This window comes from Triplophysa dalaica, chromosome 23 (genome assembly GCF_015846415.1).
Source record: "Triplophysa dalaica isolate WHDGS20190420 chromosome 23, ASM1584641v1, whole genome shotgun sequence".
In the NCBI taxonomy this organism is placed as follows: Eukaryota; Metazoa; Chordata; class Actinopteri; order Cypriniformes; family Nemacheilidae; genus Triplophysa; species Triplophysa dalaica.
The window spans coordinates 4,571,706-4,587,905 of record NC_079564.1 but is presented as its reverse complement, the minus strand read 5'-3'; the positions used below and the strand labels follow the sequence as shown (position 1 = coordinate 4,587,905).

General features: G+C 36.9%; 2 protein-coding genes across 5 annotated transcripts in view; one reads left to right on the top strand and one right to left on the bottom strand.

The window, feature by feature from the left end:
- The first annotated feature begins 1,707 nt into the window (after positions 1-1,707).
- On the top strand, positions 1,708-9,046 carry LOC130413249 (uncharacterized). The gene is made up of 4 exons (XM_056738321.1): positions 1,708-1,755; positions 3,535-3,596; positions 5,445-6,301; positions 8,906-9,046. Exons 1-4 carry the CDS (start codon positions 1,724-1,726, stop codon positions 9,044-9,046), a joined length of 1,092 nt encoding a protein of 363 aa, XP_056594299.1. The 5' UTR covers positions 1,708-1,723.
- Positions 9,047-11,363: 2,317 nt separating this feature from the next.
- The window catches only part of plppr5b (phospholipid phosphatase related 5b), a 36,652-nt gene continuing 31,815 nt past the window's right edge, over positions 11,364-16,200 (bottom strand). For 3 of the 4 annotated variants that reach the window (XM_056738323.1, XM_056738322.1, XM_056738324.1), the window contains 3 exons: positions 15,969-16,100; positions 15,691-15,821; positions 11,364-11,877 (listed from right to left, as the gene is read on the bottom strand). In XM_056738323.1, the coding sequence (XP_056594301.1) occupies positions 15,693-15,821; positions 15,969-16,100 (261 nt within the window). In that variant the 3' untranslated portion in view covers positions 11,364-11,877; positions 15,691-15,692. The remainder of the gene's footprint in view (positions 11,878-15,690; positions 15,822-15,968; positions 16,101-16,200) is intronic. The other variant, XM_056738325.1, reaches the window with a different exon arrangement.

Sequence of the window (16,200 nt, the reverse complement as noted above, 5' to 3'; positions counted from 1 at the left end):
TTGTATCAAAGCCTGTTGTCTTGTATCATCCTTCAAAACCCTCTGGCTGAAACCCTTCGCACTTTGCTGAGCCAACATATTTTATGAACGAACCATTTTTCGAGTCCAAATCTGTCCATGTGAACAGACGCCTGTAATGGCACACTTAAGAGAATCACCCCCCAGATTTTTCAATATATTTTGCACTACAGCAAAAAAGCCTCCGGTTGTGCCCATGTTGTCTTGAACTGGAAAAAGCCATTAAGTATCTCTTGAGCAATCATTTTCTATCTTTGAATGGAAAATACATTGGAAAGTTTTGCTGGGAAGAGCTCCGCTTTGGATTTTCCTCGTGATGGAGAAGTGAAGTGACCACAGAGTCCAGTCCAGATGGATCAAACATCCACCGGGAAGCCCACAGTTTCTTTTCAGCTGTCATGGTTTTCTCTGTTATACATCATTTACCAACTCAAAGCTTTACATACATTTCAAAGTAGTCTAGGAAAAAGATTAAACACATTTCCAGAAGGTACAATTACGTAAAGTTCAAAAGTCATAATGGAAGTTGATTTTGTTTTAAACTATTACATTTGCCTCAGATATTTCTCCTCAATTTCTGTCAAGGAATAAAGTGCCAGTTGAGACAAAAAAGGCGGCAAAATTTTTGTGAATAGGTAGGCAGTAGGCCTACTATAGAATTTGAGGAGAAAGGTTTGTCGTCATGCTAATTAACGTCATTTGAGAGACGATAATACGTCTTTGTGTCCCAAGAGAACTTAGCTTGAGGCTACCTATTGCAAAGACTTTTAAACAAAACACTTACGTGTATCCCTGGGTTTATACCAAACGCGAATTAAACGTTTTGACGCGACTCGACAAAAGACATCGGAAACGCATTCGAACCCATTATTAATGTAGATTTTGTCCACACTGGATGCGGTTTAAACTATAATAATAACTCAAGTCTGTACTTACGTTTTGTCTTCGTGTCCTCCGATAGCACTCTGGTTATATCATTGAGGAATGTGCTTTCGCGCGCACACTGACAAACTTGAATGCTAACATTTGTGGCTACTTGAGTTTATGCTAATAATAAACATAATCTTAACCAAGATGAAGGGGCAACTAGTCATTTTTATTTATTAGGCAACGCCCATTTTTAATAATGGTGAACTTATCAAAACCATGTAACTCAAATTGTAACTTTAGGAATTATATCGTATATAATTATAATCGAATTATAATTTGTGTTAAAATAACAGGTCATATTTTAGTACCTTGAAAGTCGTCATTCTTCGCTTGAAATTTGTAAAAAATATACAGTATATATAATAAAATCTAGGCTATAAGAATTTGATCAAGTTTGAAACCATGTGTTTTGCAGTAAGGTGGGTTTTAGTGGGCTCTTATTGGCTGTTTTTTCTTCATTATTCTGTCCATTCATGTATTTCAGACATATTTTTCGTTTTTTTACATAATAAGTAGCCTAAGTGATGTCTATTGAAATATATTATGCGTTACATGGAACAAAAGATCAATAGTTTGCCACAAAGAAGTTCTATGCTTGTTCTTTTTAGAAGTGTGACGACCAGCTAAACATACAGTAGGTCACCATAGAAGTTAATGTAATGTATACAAGTTCCTGGTTACTGTTGTGTATCTTGTTCCTGTAATTATGGCACAAGGTGTGAACCAGACCATTTCAACCCACATAGAGGAACCGACAAGACAAACGTGTGCCAACATGCAGCTCACTGAAGACAAACGTATAAAAAGGTACTGTCCTAAGTTTGAATTGGTTATATTCATTTATTCTTATTGTTTCAGTTCTTAGGCACAGTGTCAATGTTGAATGATTTAAAGGAACAGCTTTCTCAAAAATAGCAATTCTTCATTTTCACATTTCATTCCAAATCTCTCATTTTCATCCGTAGAGGTTTTAAGGATGTGAGTTGTCCGTGCGTTTTGGTAACCAGTAAAAGTTTGGTCATTTCTTTATACAGGCGAGGGTATTATATGGTGTTTTTATTGTTTAGGACACATACGAATTTAGTATAGTTTGGTCTGAGTATTATTCGGAAGTGTGAAAGTTCCTGGTCATTCTTTTATTGTGTGGAAAAGTTTGAATCAACATGTAATGTAATTATTGTGACACACTATCTGTTTGTTCAGGGTTTTTTTTTTGTTGATTTTCTCATTATGGATCTGATGTATGGAATAATTGTCTATTGTTTGATGGAATGTTGGAAATGACTCCGTGGTTCTGTTGGCCCTAATCTCTCTCTGTGCAGCTGGGCACCAAAATAGAAAAACCACAACATCAAAACAGGCCATTTATATTGTATGCTGCAACAAGCACAGGACTGAAACAGAGAAAATTACTCCACTTCCAGATCTTGGAGGTGTTTTTGAAGAAGGACTGATAGGATATTGTGAATGTATGTAGTTGTAAGTAAAAAAACAACCTCAGGAAATAATAATACATTTTCTATCATTGGTCTTTGGTGTGTGATTCTTTCTTCGAGTGATTTGATAAGATTCACTCCCAACTTAAAATAACTGTTTGTATGCTTTATTTGACTGACTGTTTGGTGTGCCCATAGAGAATCTTGTTGTGGTTGTTTTGCTAGCGGGAAGTGATATTGTTATGCCTGTTGCATCACCTTATCAACAATTCAATAACAACTACATTCAATACAACAGTACTTCTGCTTTGTCTCCTTTCAGTAGTTGCATCTTTGATACAACTGTGCAAAATCAATAAAGCTTTGGAGTTCAAAATCTGCACTTGTTTTGTCTTCTCATATATTATATTATTGCTATTATATGAAAGTTTTCTCTTTCATATTTGTTACTAACAAACTTTGCTTTTTCAGGGATTTGGTTTACTTTGATGAGAAATACTTCAATTTACATTGAAATCTCTTAAAGGGGTCATATGACAGGCGGCTAAAACTAATATTATCATTTGTTTCAGATGTAATACAATGTGAATACACGATTTAAGCTTCAAAAAGCTGTATTTTCCACATACCATGCATGTTTGTATCTCTTTGACCCGCCTCTCTGAAATTCGCAGATTTCTTCATCGCTATGAAAAGCGAGGTGTGCTATGATTGACAGTTAACCAATGCGTAGTGATTGGTCGAATACGGCAAGCGTGTGAAAAAAATGTGACGCATCTTACCATATTTGGAACATGAGGTTCCAAAGCAATTGTACTGTTAGGTACGCTCACTTTACTTGCGTATACATTTGTGCAGTCTAAGTCAAATCATACCACAAACTGAAATAGATTTGTGGGGGTGTGGTTACACAAGGCGTTTCAGGCAGGTCTGTGTGAGCATTCACTTTTAGATAGAATGAATCTTTTTTTCCGACACTTACAGTTTTGCAATATCCCGTGTCTAATACATGCATGGGCAACTTATAACACACCAAAGACACAGAAAAACACGTGTTCGTGCCATATGACCCATTTAAATCTTGTTTGTCATTTGTAGAAATTGTGCCGAGTACATTTTGGTTGTTGATACATATTTTATTTTTTAACAGAAAGAGCGAGAAGAGAGATCAGTGCTGTCCTTGGGAAGTTTTGGAAGATAATGGAATGAACGGTAACCAATCAAACAAATTCATGTTTTAACAGAAGAAAAAGATGATTCATGTCTTAATGAATGAGATTTAAAAAAAAATATGCTTCCTGAAATGCCACATCAGAATCCGTTGACGTTTCTTTCCCCTTACGCTCGTAACCACATGAGCCTTTTTTTGTAATTACAGTTGCTTTCACTTGCTCTGAGACATTCCATGTGGGGTTCTGAAGGATCCTTTTATACATTATATTCATCTGAGTCTAGCTTGGATCCCAGCATGCCTCAGAATCACCTTGCAGTGTGCGTCGGGGTTGAAAGATGTGACTTTCACGTCATGGAGACGTTTCTTTTCACGTAGAGACAGGAGACCAGATGTTTAATTTGCAAATGTTTTCCGTTTGTTTGAGTTTGTATATTAATTTGGCAGTATGGTGAGAAAGAATGGTTTACTTTTCACAGCTGGGGCAGTTATTTCTCTGAACAGCTTTTGATTCTGATAAGCGGACAGAATATGCAAAATAACATTTGGTAATATTTAGTTACTGATAACATTTTTTAGTAAGTGAACTTTGTATACCTTTAATTAACTCTGTGTTTATTTCAGAGATAATAAGGCTTCTACATGTGTCATCTTCTTGGAATACTGTTTGACTGTTTGATGCAGAACAGAACCAGTCTAGCAGTCGAAAATAATATCAGAATGTGACCTATGAGAAAGAAAAATCTCAGATGAGATCTTTTTAATATCTCAATTTACCTAGACATCAATGAGATTAAATGGAGAGCAAATAGTATGCGTCTCAGATATTTCTCCTCGGAAAAAGAGCCAGAAGTCCTACAAGTGTCTCCATTGGAGTTTCAGAAGAGATCTCAACAGTGTCACAAACTAGACTCATACTTGTCAAGTCTGCGATCAAAAGTCAATCTCATTGAAGATTTAAGTAACTCCAACATTTCTCATCAACTTTAACTAAATCCAGATTATTTCACCTATACAACATGGTTCATATACAATCTGAGTTTCTACTTCGAAAAGAAATTGAGGACTTCATCAAATCTCCTATGATAGAGTAACTTCTAAGAAATAAAAATTAAGCCCGGTTCATGTGCAAATATATATATTTCATGTGGAAATAATAAAAAAAAATCAATTTTCAGTTAAACCTACAGTGTGATGTAAATTGGCCTGATGATTTAATAATAATGTAAAGTAAAGAATAGAAATAATGCTCAATAGAGAGACTTTCAATAGTGGTCTCAGACTTCTTGCCCCTATTGTTCTTCCACCCACTGCTACTGAAGGTTATACAATGAACATTTTCATTTAAACCCTCCACCATTAGTCTTCTTCTGTGTTAAAAACCAGTGAGTCATACAGAGTCCCTCAGAGCAGCATTCTGACAAAGAGCAATAGAGAGGGACATCGATCAGAGCCAGGCTATGCTGGACTTAGACATGACATATAAAATCCCCACCGTTGATTCATCATCAGACTAACTGGACTCAGACACCCGTGGTCTCAAGAGCAAGAAAGATGGAGGGTGTGAAGCCTTATCGATAGACATAACCTTGTTAAACAGAAATATTGCTGTTTTCACAAATGCCCTGAAAGGATATGAACCCGAATACGACATTAGGCATTTTAATTAATATATGATGGTATACAATTGTGCCAATAGAAAGACACCTGAAAGGATGGCGTCATTATTATTTCATTTGTGATACAGTTTTCTTAAAGGGTTAAAAGGATTGTAGGATTTTTATGTGCAATTAAAAAATGTGCAAATGTGTTGTTTAAATGTCTTTTTTTGATGACCCAGTCTGGCTCCAACACAATATTAAAGCTTTTTGTTTATCCGTCTTTTTTAGACGATGAATTTCAAGAATGCCAAATGGCCAAACAGAAAGTTCTGCATAAATGCCATTATTTGGATGAAAGGAACATCATTTTGTCACCCAATTTAATTGTCCAGTCGAGGTCTGACACGTCCGTAACAAATGATTCATCGGACGGAGCAAACACAAGATGGAAAGCATCTCAGATCAGCGTCCTTGCTAAACCTTCTGCCAGCCCAGGCTTGATTCTTACCAGAACTGTTGCACCGAACCACAGCATACCCATAAATCCGAGTGATTCCACTGACACAATGACCCAGAAACAAAATATTGTTCTTAGCGAGAACCCAACGGCTTTATGTTTTATAGGGGTGAGTGAAGCTCTGCCAATGATAGAGTGGATTCCAACATCATCTCATGTGCAACCAAGTGAAGAAACGACTGGGTGGCGCATTGAATCCCTCTCGGCGAACCTTGAAACAACAAGCCCTCAACCTTCGTGGAAAAGGGCATCTGTTCATAGACTGGAATGGATTCACGAGTGCCCGGCAAAGGTTGCCCACCTGGGTTCGTCATCATTGGCCGCCAATGGCCAGTACGCAGCCAGACCCAGGGTGATAAGGAGGGTCGCCCGGGTAAGTGGCGCTTATAGAGCCGCTCCGGTGCAGAGCGGTCACGTGGAAGAAAAACTGTGCCCTTACAGACTACCAGATCATCACAACGTCCTGCACAAAAGCTGTTATCAAACTGGCAAAGAAATATGTCTCTGTAGCTCTCTCCAACCAAGGGCAAGACACAGTCCAGAGGGGGACCAGAGAGAAGCTACACAGATCCTTCAAAAGATAGAGAAAGGACAGAAACAAGAGTTTTCACAGGTGATCAAAGTGATGGTAAGAGACCACCAATATCACAGAGCTTAATTTAAAGGTCTCACATCATTCAATATGACAGTTTTCTGCCACCTCATTCAATCAATGTCTTATGTTTTTTTTTTCAAGACACACCAACTCACAATAGAGTTGCTGTCTGTGTTGCTGTGAAGTCTTGATTGCAGATCAATTGCTCCATAAGGATATTGATGTGTTCCATGCTAGAGAAAAAATAATGATTTTTTTACACCAACAGCCTCAATTTGATTCCAGGGGCATGCTACTATTGTTAGATTGCTTGACGTTTACTGGAACAATTTAGACTCCAAAGGAGGCACTTGTTGTGTTGTCCTACAATGGACTTTATGGATTATGTAAGTAGATACTAAATTACGATGCTAGAAAGAAATTTGTGATCATGTCACTGGTAAGATTGGTTGCAAAGTATTTTAAATTTACAGTTTGTAACAACTCTTCAGTAAAATATCAAAAAAGCACTAGGTCAGTGTTATACATTTTGTTCAGCTGAGTACTTACAATAGCTCAAATGTTTCCAACTACTTATAAATCGTATGAAAATCACCATTCTAAACAGTGTCATGTCCTTGTTTCCCTTTGTCGCCGCCTTTCCTGAAGTAGAAACCACATGACAACAGTGTCATGAAAAAAGTGGAAGTGTCTAGCGTATAGCGAGTCACCTATTTATGGACCATTATTACCTTACCTCACCCGCTAACATGATTTCTTGTTCCCGTCTGATTGATGGCCATCAGCGGGGGAGTTGAAGCAACAGATCCCATGATTCCACGCTCCTTCACAAGCTACGGCATTGTTGTTGTTTTGATCATGCGCCCTCTAGCCCTCTTGTAGCTTTAAGGACACATTCTATTTCAAGACATGTTTAAGGGCTCATATGACACGGCTAAAACAAATTGTATTGTTTGTTTTAGATGTAATGCAATGTCTTTCACTAACCATGGATGTTTGTATCTCTTCTTTGCCCCGCCTATCTGAAACGCGCAGATTTTTAACAAAGCTCATGCTATGATTGGCCAGTTAACCAGTGCGTAGTGATTGGTCGAATACTGCAAGCGTGTGAAAGAAATGTAATGCCTCTTACCATATTTGGAACATCAGATTTCAAAGCAATTTGTCACGGTCCTGTCCTTCCAGCCCTGAGTATTCAGGCCTTGGGGACAGAGCCGTGACAATATCATGTCTTGTGTGTGTGCGTTTCGTCTTGTGTGGAGACACGTGGCGCTTTGTTTGGACATTTCGCCGCATGTCTTTGTGTAGCTCTGCCACCTCGTCTCTCTGTCTAGTGTCCCATTAGAGTTTCATCTCCCTCTCCTGTCTACGCCTCTTCCCACTAGTTGCACTCATCAAGTCTTGTCACCTGCCCGTCCTGATCCCTTTGTCATCGCTCCTCATTAGTTTCCCCTTATATAATGTCCCTGATTCCCTTGCTGTTTGTCGGTTCATTGTACTTACTAGTTACTCCGTGTTAATACTTTGTGTTTGTTATTACCTGTTGCTACTTCGTGTCTGGATTACCTTGTTCCTGCTTCCCTTGTGTTTGGACTTATTATTTAGATTATCCTGAACTTTGTTTTGCCCCCTCGTGGAAAGGTTTCTGTTTGTCAGTATTGTTTAGTTTCTTGTTTGCCCCATCGTGGATTTATTATTTTGTGCCTTAATAAATATTGTTTAACCCCTTCACTTCTGCCTGCGTCTGGGTTCTGTCTGACCGGACGTGACACAATTGTGCTGACAGGAACGACCACCTTACGTGCGTATACATTTGGCGGATCTTAGTCAAATCATACCACGAACTGACGTAGATTTGTGGGGGTGTGGTTACACGAGGCGTTTCAGTCAGGTCTGGGTGAGCATTTACTTTTAGATGGAGTGCATCTTTTGTTCTGACACTTTCATTTTTGCAATTTTGCGTGTGTAATACACACATATGCAATTTATAACACACCATATAAGTCACGGAAATACACTTATTTACATTATATTTACAAATACACGTGTGGCTCCTTTAACAGAGGCACGCATGTTCAACACTAGTGATGAACGTCATTCGTAGCCTATTTTATTTAGAGAATTCTCAATCATGTCATTCAAAACCTGTATATGAGCCTTTTTTTCTTTGAATCACCAAAGAAGATATTTTGAGAAACATCACATTGGTTTTGTGTCCATAGAACGGAAGTCAATGGGGGCCAATGCTGTTCGGATACCCTATGTTCTTATCTTCTTTTGTGTTGTTTAGAAGAAAGTCATGCAGGTTTGGAATAACACGAGAATGAGTATATGATGAACGAATTTTCTTTTTTGGGTGAACTGTCCCTTTAAATGACCAAAGCAAATGTTTCTTTTTAATGTGACTTTAACTTTAACTAATACAGTGCAACCTTAGAAGGAATAATGATGAAACAGCGTCTTTATTTAAAGTAACAAGGACCTTTTAAAAAAAACATCAAATGACTGAAGCTCAAAACAGAGAAGTAATCCATGCTGGGAGTAGAGTTTTCAGTGTCCCTGTTGAGTGAGCGTTATAAATGTGGGACGGCCGAATCGCTTCATCTTTTCTGATTGCTTGTTTGTGTTGTTCCTCAGGACACACAATGTCACTCAGGATGGCCGAGGACCATTGAAACCCCTCCTTCTCCACACCACGTCACCTTCTCTCATATTCTACAGGTCCTGCAGAGCAAACCAGCCAATTTTCCAAAGGTCAGGGGCCAGAGACGCCACTGAGCACTTTAAACGCCACTGAGAGCATTCAATATATGATGTCCTTCATTTTATAGTCTGTACACATTAGTGAAGTGACGCTTATGAATGTGCCACAGGGGACAGGAATATTTATTTTATTCCAACTTTATATTCATTCGTCTGGACAGTGCAAAAGGTCATGAATTCAAGAAAGCCCTGAAAGGACTCAGAGAGATGGATTCGCCTACAATGCATTCACTAGGAAATCCATCAACGGCAACCAAGTAAACCAACCATGGAAGAAGAAATATATGGGAATACAACAAAACATGTGCAAGCTATAAAATAGACCATGATCGAATCAAATAAATATAAACACTATTAAAAACACTTATTCAGTAAGTAATTCAGAGAGTAATACAGCTAAGATTTAAAGAATAAGAATGATGATAAATATAGTACAATATGTACTTACAGTATGCAATTACACACCCGTACACTATACAGCATAAACATAAGAAAATAAAAACAAATCATTTTCTGACAAAAAAATATATAATATGCATTTACACTGTAGACAACATAACTGTTTTTCATTTTAATACTGTTGCAGGAGCTTTGATCATTTTAACACTTATAGCAGGATCGAAAATTCCTGATAATCTTTTGTAAGTTCGATTTTTTTATTTGTTTGCATGTAAACATGCAGCTATGTCTGGTGTAGGGACGTGTGATAAGTGCTCTTGCAATAATACACTTTATTCTGCGTGACAAAAAATACATTTCGCTGCCGTCCCTCTGAAACCTAGTATCTCCATATTTGATGATTTTCATTTTTGGCAAAAATCATTATAATTAATCACTCTGTGTGTTTGCCACTGGGCAAATATCTAACCAATTAAAATATTAAAAAGTGCTTGTTAATTTTGACAACACAGTATTTAATCAGTGTTTTTACCATTTTCCGAAAAACATGGAGATCCAAGGTTTTGGAAGGACAGAGACGATATGATTTTAGGGGAGGCCAAACAGAAGAGTTTCTCATGAGATACAGACCATCAAATGTTATTGCTCTTTTAAGGATTGGTCACATGAATATATGAAACTGAGAACAATCATGTGTATAAAGCAACAGAAGACTTATGCCTTTAAAGAAATGTACAAGTTATTCCCAACTTAATTTAGGAATGCAAAGACAATCATTTTCGACTTCCCAGAGTCGGAACACCAAACAAAAATGTGATTACAGAAAAGCTTAGCAGGCAAATAAACCAGAACACATAAACCTTAATGGTGTTACTTACATACTATTTATTACAGTACTTTGCATATTATGTGAATATAAATACTGAATTTGATCTCCTAATTTGTGGATACAACAAAGCCAAACTGAATTTCATTTCCTTTTAGTTTTATAAACTGAGGGATGATTTGAAATGATCATCTGTGTTGAAAATAACCTGGAGTATTCTTTTAAAGTCACATGACTGAAATGTACAGGGCCAGAACTTCCTCATATAAAACAACAAAAATGCAAGTGACTTATTTTATACGACAGCTTTTTGTATTTTTCAGTACAAATGAGGTATCATGGCTTGTTTCAGAGAGCACAGCAGGACTCTTTCTGACTTGTTCCTTTAACATTTCGGACACCTACCCACTATTTTGTTGGCCATTGAAACAGTGGACGTCTATGTCGCGGAGGGTAAATGGACGGACCCATTGCTTTAGTGAAATGGCATGTGATTGTCTTTGCAGATGATTAATTCTTCACAGCGGGGTGAGCCAAGATCCTCAGGGTTCACACGTAGCTTTACTGGGCCCATTATGATGCCCATCGGCCTCTGTGTGAAATTGAGTCAAGGCTCATGAATGATCAAATGCTGTGTATATGCTGCGACTACAGTGAGTTGGCTGTACTCACGTTTATATAAGCTTTTTATACTTTTTATGTAAGCTTTCAATGTATATTTTAGTTGATTTAGACATACTGTGTATTTACAGATGCACTCATCTAATGCAAGCAATTAACAAGAAACATATTCATATAGGAATGAAAACACTTTCTGGTGTATTTGGATGATTCTTCAGGAAGAAAACAAAGAGTTTAAGTACTTAATTTAATCATGAATTACATTTTATAATCATCATCATCAGTAATAATTATAAAATTGAATATAATTTATATATATATATATATATATATATGCTATAATATATACAAATTTATGTATTTAAAATGTATATAATAATCTAATGTAATATTGTAAGTAATATATAATAATAATAATTATTATTATTACTAATGTTCTAATTCATTAATTACATTTATTTAAATGTAATCAATTAGAAGTCATTTTTTCACAATTGTTTGGTGATATTAAGTTGTTTTTGTTATGTTTATATTTAGTTATCATAAGCATTTCTCTGTCAATGCAAAGCAGGAATATGAGAATTCAAAACAGTTAACAGTGCCCTTAAATAAAGAATCATCCACATACATACACTATAATGAAGAAAAACACATCTCCACGACTTTAAGTTTAGTCCATTCTGAATTTCAAAGATGGATAAACACATACACATCCCCCAAGTGCTCCCAAGATACACGTAAGCAGTTATATTGTCTGCTTAAAAGCAAGCAGAACCAGTCATGGAAAAGTGTAGCTTCACTACAGTACAGTAGAAACAGTTATTTGTTCACGAGACCGACACTTCCACACACAAACGAGGGCAGAGCGAATCAAAACAACACCAGAAAGCATGTGATTCAGTCAGATTATCGGGATTGGACGGTAAACATCGTGGATGTCCAGTGTGTCTGCCACACCGGCGACTCAAGGTCACGTGATCTCAGCGAAGGTGATGTGATTCTGTTGAGAGAATGAAACACAGGAAATGAGTTACGACCAGCAAAAATGTGAGATCATTTGACGGTCTCTACACTTAAAGAGTGGACACGGCAAACCAAAACTCTTAGGGAGAAGAGGGAAATAAATCAGAAGGTTATTAAAATACAATACACAACCTGTAATTGTTTTCCTGTTATTATTCTTATAGATTTTCCTCATAAAATGAATTTTTTTTTTCAACAAAACAAGGGGGAAAGTGTAATTTTACAGGGAAAACCTGTTCTTTCTTGTATAAAATTTCGATTTTATACAAGATTTCTTCATTTACAGTTTATTTTTGAAAAATGGTCAAAAAGTATAAATTACCTTTAAGAACACCTTTACAAGAAAAACGGGGAAAATATATATTCTTGTATCCTATAATCTTACAGAAATTAAAATACGGTATATTTCTGTTTTTCCAGTTTACAGATAATTTCTGTTTTTTTAAGTTTTTTTTTTACAGTGTAGCCATACAATTTAGGTCCTAAATGAATTTGAGGAGTTGATATTGAAATTTTACATTTCTTTTTCAGGCAAAAGTCAGAGCTTTTTCTAAAATGAGACTTCCACTTGTAGAAATCCACATATACATATAAATAGGATCTGAAAGGAGTTGTTGTTGAATTTAGAAGGATTTAATGAAAATGCATAAATAAAACGGGTGGAAATTGAGGATGTTCATCAGGGATTCGGGAAACTGAGCGATCACAGAAAATCATTCCCCGGGTTATACCGCCGATTTATAAACTGTGACCTCGACTGGGCATGTGAGACAGCTTTCGCCAAAAACAAATTATCTTTTGCTTCCAGTGATATTTGCCGTGATCTCAAAGTCTCGCCGATGTAAAGAGACAAAAGCGAGATGTGAATTTTCTTCGCGGCTTTCAACTACATTATGGGATCTGACAACAATCTGTCCAGGGGATATTTCAGGAGAAAGCTAAATGAAATATATGTTTTTCATCCAAGTAGCTTCACTGTACATTACTGGATTCAAACTTCATCTACACGGACTTTGTCGCTATGAATAAACGTCACAAGAACATCTCGGATCGGCACCCTTGACTAAACAAGATGTTAGTGTTTGTATTGGTTGAAGAGCCGCTATATCAACACCTTTCATCTGAAGCATCAATAAACATCTCGTGCATCGGTGCAGTTGGATAAGCAAACAAGAACATTGAATCCCTCATCTAGACGCAAATCAACATCGATCTGATGTACAATCTTTTGCTTGTTTGTACACCTGTGAGATTATATAATACATTCTAGGGTTTGGAAATAAACAGGTTTTTCTACATGAAGATAGTCATTGGGAGTCTCTTCTATGATATTGAGGATATAACCACAACACGAGAGCTGAATGCTGACAGCGGTGCTTGAGAAACTGAGGATTTTCAAACGTGATTCTAGTCTCTGAGGGTTAAGTGTATTCGACTTCTATTCAAGGTACAGAATTGCTTTTAGAGTTTTTAGGTCACCCGACTCCAACACCAGATTTAAGTAAATGGATTCTGGAGCTGTGGCAGGAAATACAAGGCGTATATACGCAAGGAATTCTCATTACGTCACAAAAGCGATGCTATTTTAGGAGATGTAAAGACTGCCTGTTACGAGTGAGAGCAAAATAATTTTGGATAATAACCCTTATCAAAATTCCACTTTCTGTCATGTAATCCCTGTGAGTTATGGCTTCAATTCCTATTATTGTTAATTGCACCTCATGGCTTATGTTTAGCTTCTTCTCTGTCAGCGGCAAAGGTTTTACATGCGATAAGTGCAGGGAAATAGTTAGGCTGACTGAGAAGATGTGAGTCTTACATCCAATCCTTATTAGAGGATAGTAAGAGTGTAAGGACCGTAGAAAAGACTTTGGATACGAGCAACGTTAGCGCGCACACCTCGGTTCCGGCTGGGCAGCTGGGAAACTTCGTGACTGTGAGACGGCAGAGTTGCAGGACAAAACATCACTCAACTGTTACGATTACAGTCTCGAACAGGTTTGCCCCGCTCAGTGACGCACCGACTGAGAAACCTGCTGAAAGTGCCCTTAGATATCGGTGATTCTATTGTTTGGAATGTTAACATGAAGGCACCAGCCACCATAGTCAAATGTTTACCGGGAGCCAAAGTGCAATCTTGATACAGAGAACAAACCGACCAAAAAAGCCAACAAGTACTACGGTACGACCATGGTTATTTAGAATTTTTTGGTTTTACTTACTTTTGGAGTAGCACATTTATGGCATTAATCATACGTTTTATAGTGTATATTAAAATACTGTGGTATCTGATACCACCTCTGTACCAAAGTACATGCAAAATACTTTTTTTGTGGGCACATCACGATACAAAAGCATTAAATATGTTGCAGGAAGAAGTATAGAAGAAGATCAGATGCGACAATGAAAATGAAACTGCACAGGACCTGAGATCTTTCAGCCAAACATGCCAAAGCTCTGGGTAAAAGTTGCCTCTAACCTCACACTCCTGAGGTTGTTCTCGTTCAGGTAGAACCAAAAATATATTGATAAGTATCAGTGCGCTCAAATCCATTCCAAAAATGTTTGTGTTTATTTTATAGATGGTTTTAGTGGCAACAACATAAACAAACATTAGGTGCCCAAACTTAACTTTGAGGAGAAATCCGCAAAGAATCAATAACTTTTGAGTAGTTTTAACATAATTAAATACAATTACTATACAATAACATATTAATATTAATTCAAATTAATATTAATATTAATTACACATCAAATAAATTGTTACATTATAACCAAACACAGACTGGAAGTTAACTTTGGGCCAGGCAAGTACCTCCAATGAAACCATCTAAATAATATATGTGTGTGAGTCGAGTATATTTAAATGTACATAACAGAGTCACTATAGTTTTGATTTACATTTTTTCATATTTTTAAATGAGCTTTATTTTTGGATTTTTTTATGGTAATTTAAGTGAAAGTTTTGCAATTTTGGTATATACTTTTGTCATTTTATAATTTATTAGCTTATGTTTAATGTTGCAATATAAGATTAATACATTTTTTGTTTAGTTTTTGAGTATTATTATAATTTTTTATTACTTTTTCACATAGGGTCAGAAATGCTTGGATTGTTTTTTCCCTTAATAAATAAAACCATCATTTAAAAACTGCATTTTGTATTTACTCTGGTTTTCTTTGAGCGATATAAAAACTTGATGATCTGAATCATTTAAGCATGACAAATATGCAACAAAAATTTGGAAGGGGGCAAATCATTTTTCAAGGAAATAAACATATCAATACCGTGTCAATTCTACACATATGATAATTTTGTAGATAATTTTAGATATACTGCATACTAAATGCAGTAAAACGAATGGCAAAACGAATGTTTAAGACGTAAACAATGCTCTCAGTCAAATTCATTTTTCATTTCATTTTGATATTTGTATTCTCCCTTTTTGGGCAAAGAATTATTCTCAAAACAGTCAAACCCCAAAATATTCAAACACCAGAAATAACTTTTGATATCTTTTACTAGTCGGTGCAGGACATTGTAAGTTAATTTATGTAAGTGAGGATAGCAAAATACAGTCAACTGTGAGATGTTATACCCCAAAAGTCTTCATACAGTGGACTAGCGGTAAAATTTAGGCACTTTGACCCCCAATATGTATACACTCCACACGGCTAATGATGTAGCCAATTGGATTTTGTTGGGACGAAATGAACATAATTGGGTTTAAATGACCCTGTGGTTTACTCCAGAGGTTTGGCACCCTGGCTTCCTCACACAGGTGCATACGTTTATTGCCTTGTGCTCTGCAGGTGTCTGAAGCTTCTGTTTTTGCCGGCGATCCAGCTAAAGAAACTCAGGAGACGCTCTTTCAGTGTGCCAGACGACAACTCCTCATCATCCATTCTCAGTTCTGACACCTGAGGGACACACGAAGTGTTTGAAGCATCTTGTTGGCAAGAGCCCTCACTTAGACACCATAAGGACCCCCGAGAGCTGTATGCGCTCTATGTTGATGCATCTGACTGATTTTGTCACTATCGGTCGTGCTTATTTGTGTTGTGTACCTGTGAGGCGATGTACTTTTCCATCGGACTTTCGACTCTGGGTGAGCTGACCATGGGATTGCTCACGTGGTCCTGTGGAGGGTCTTCGCTTAGCAGCGGCCCGCCTTTAAAGTTATGGACCACGCACACCACCTGAATATGTGAGAAACATTATGCAACATCACTGTTTAGAGATGACATTTGTTCAGAGCTTATAGAGAAGTTATAATTACTTACGAAACAAAATAACGTT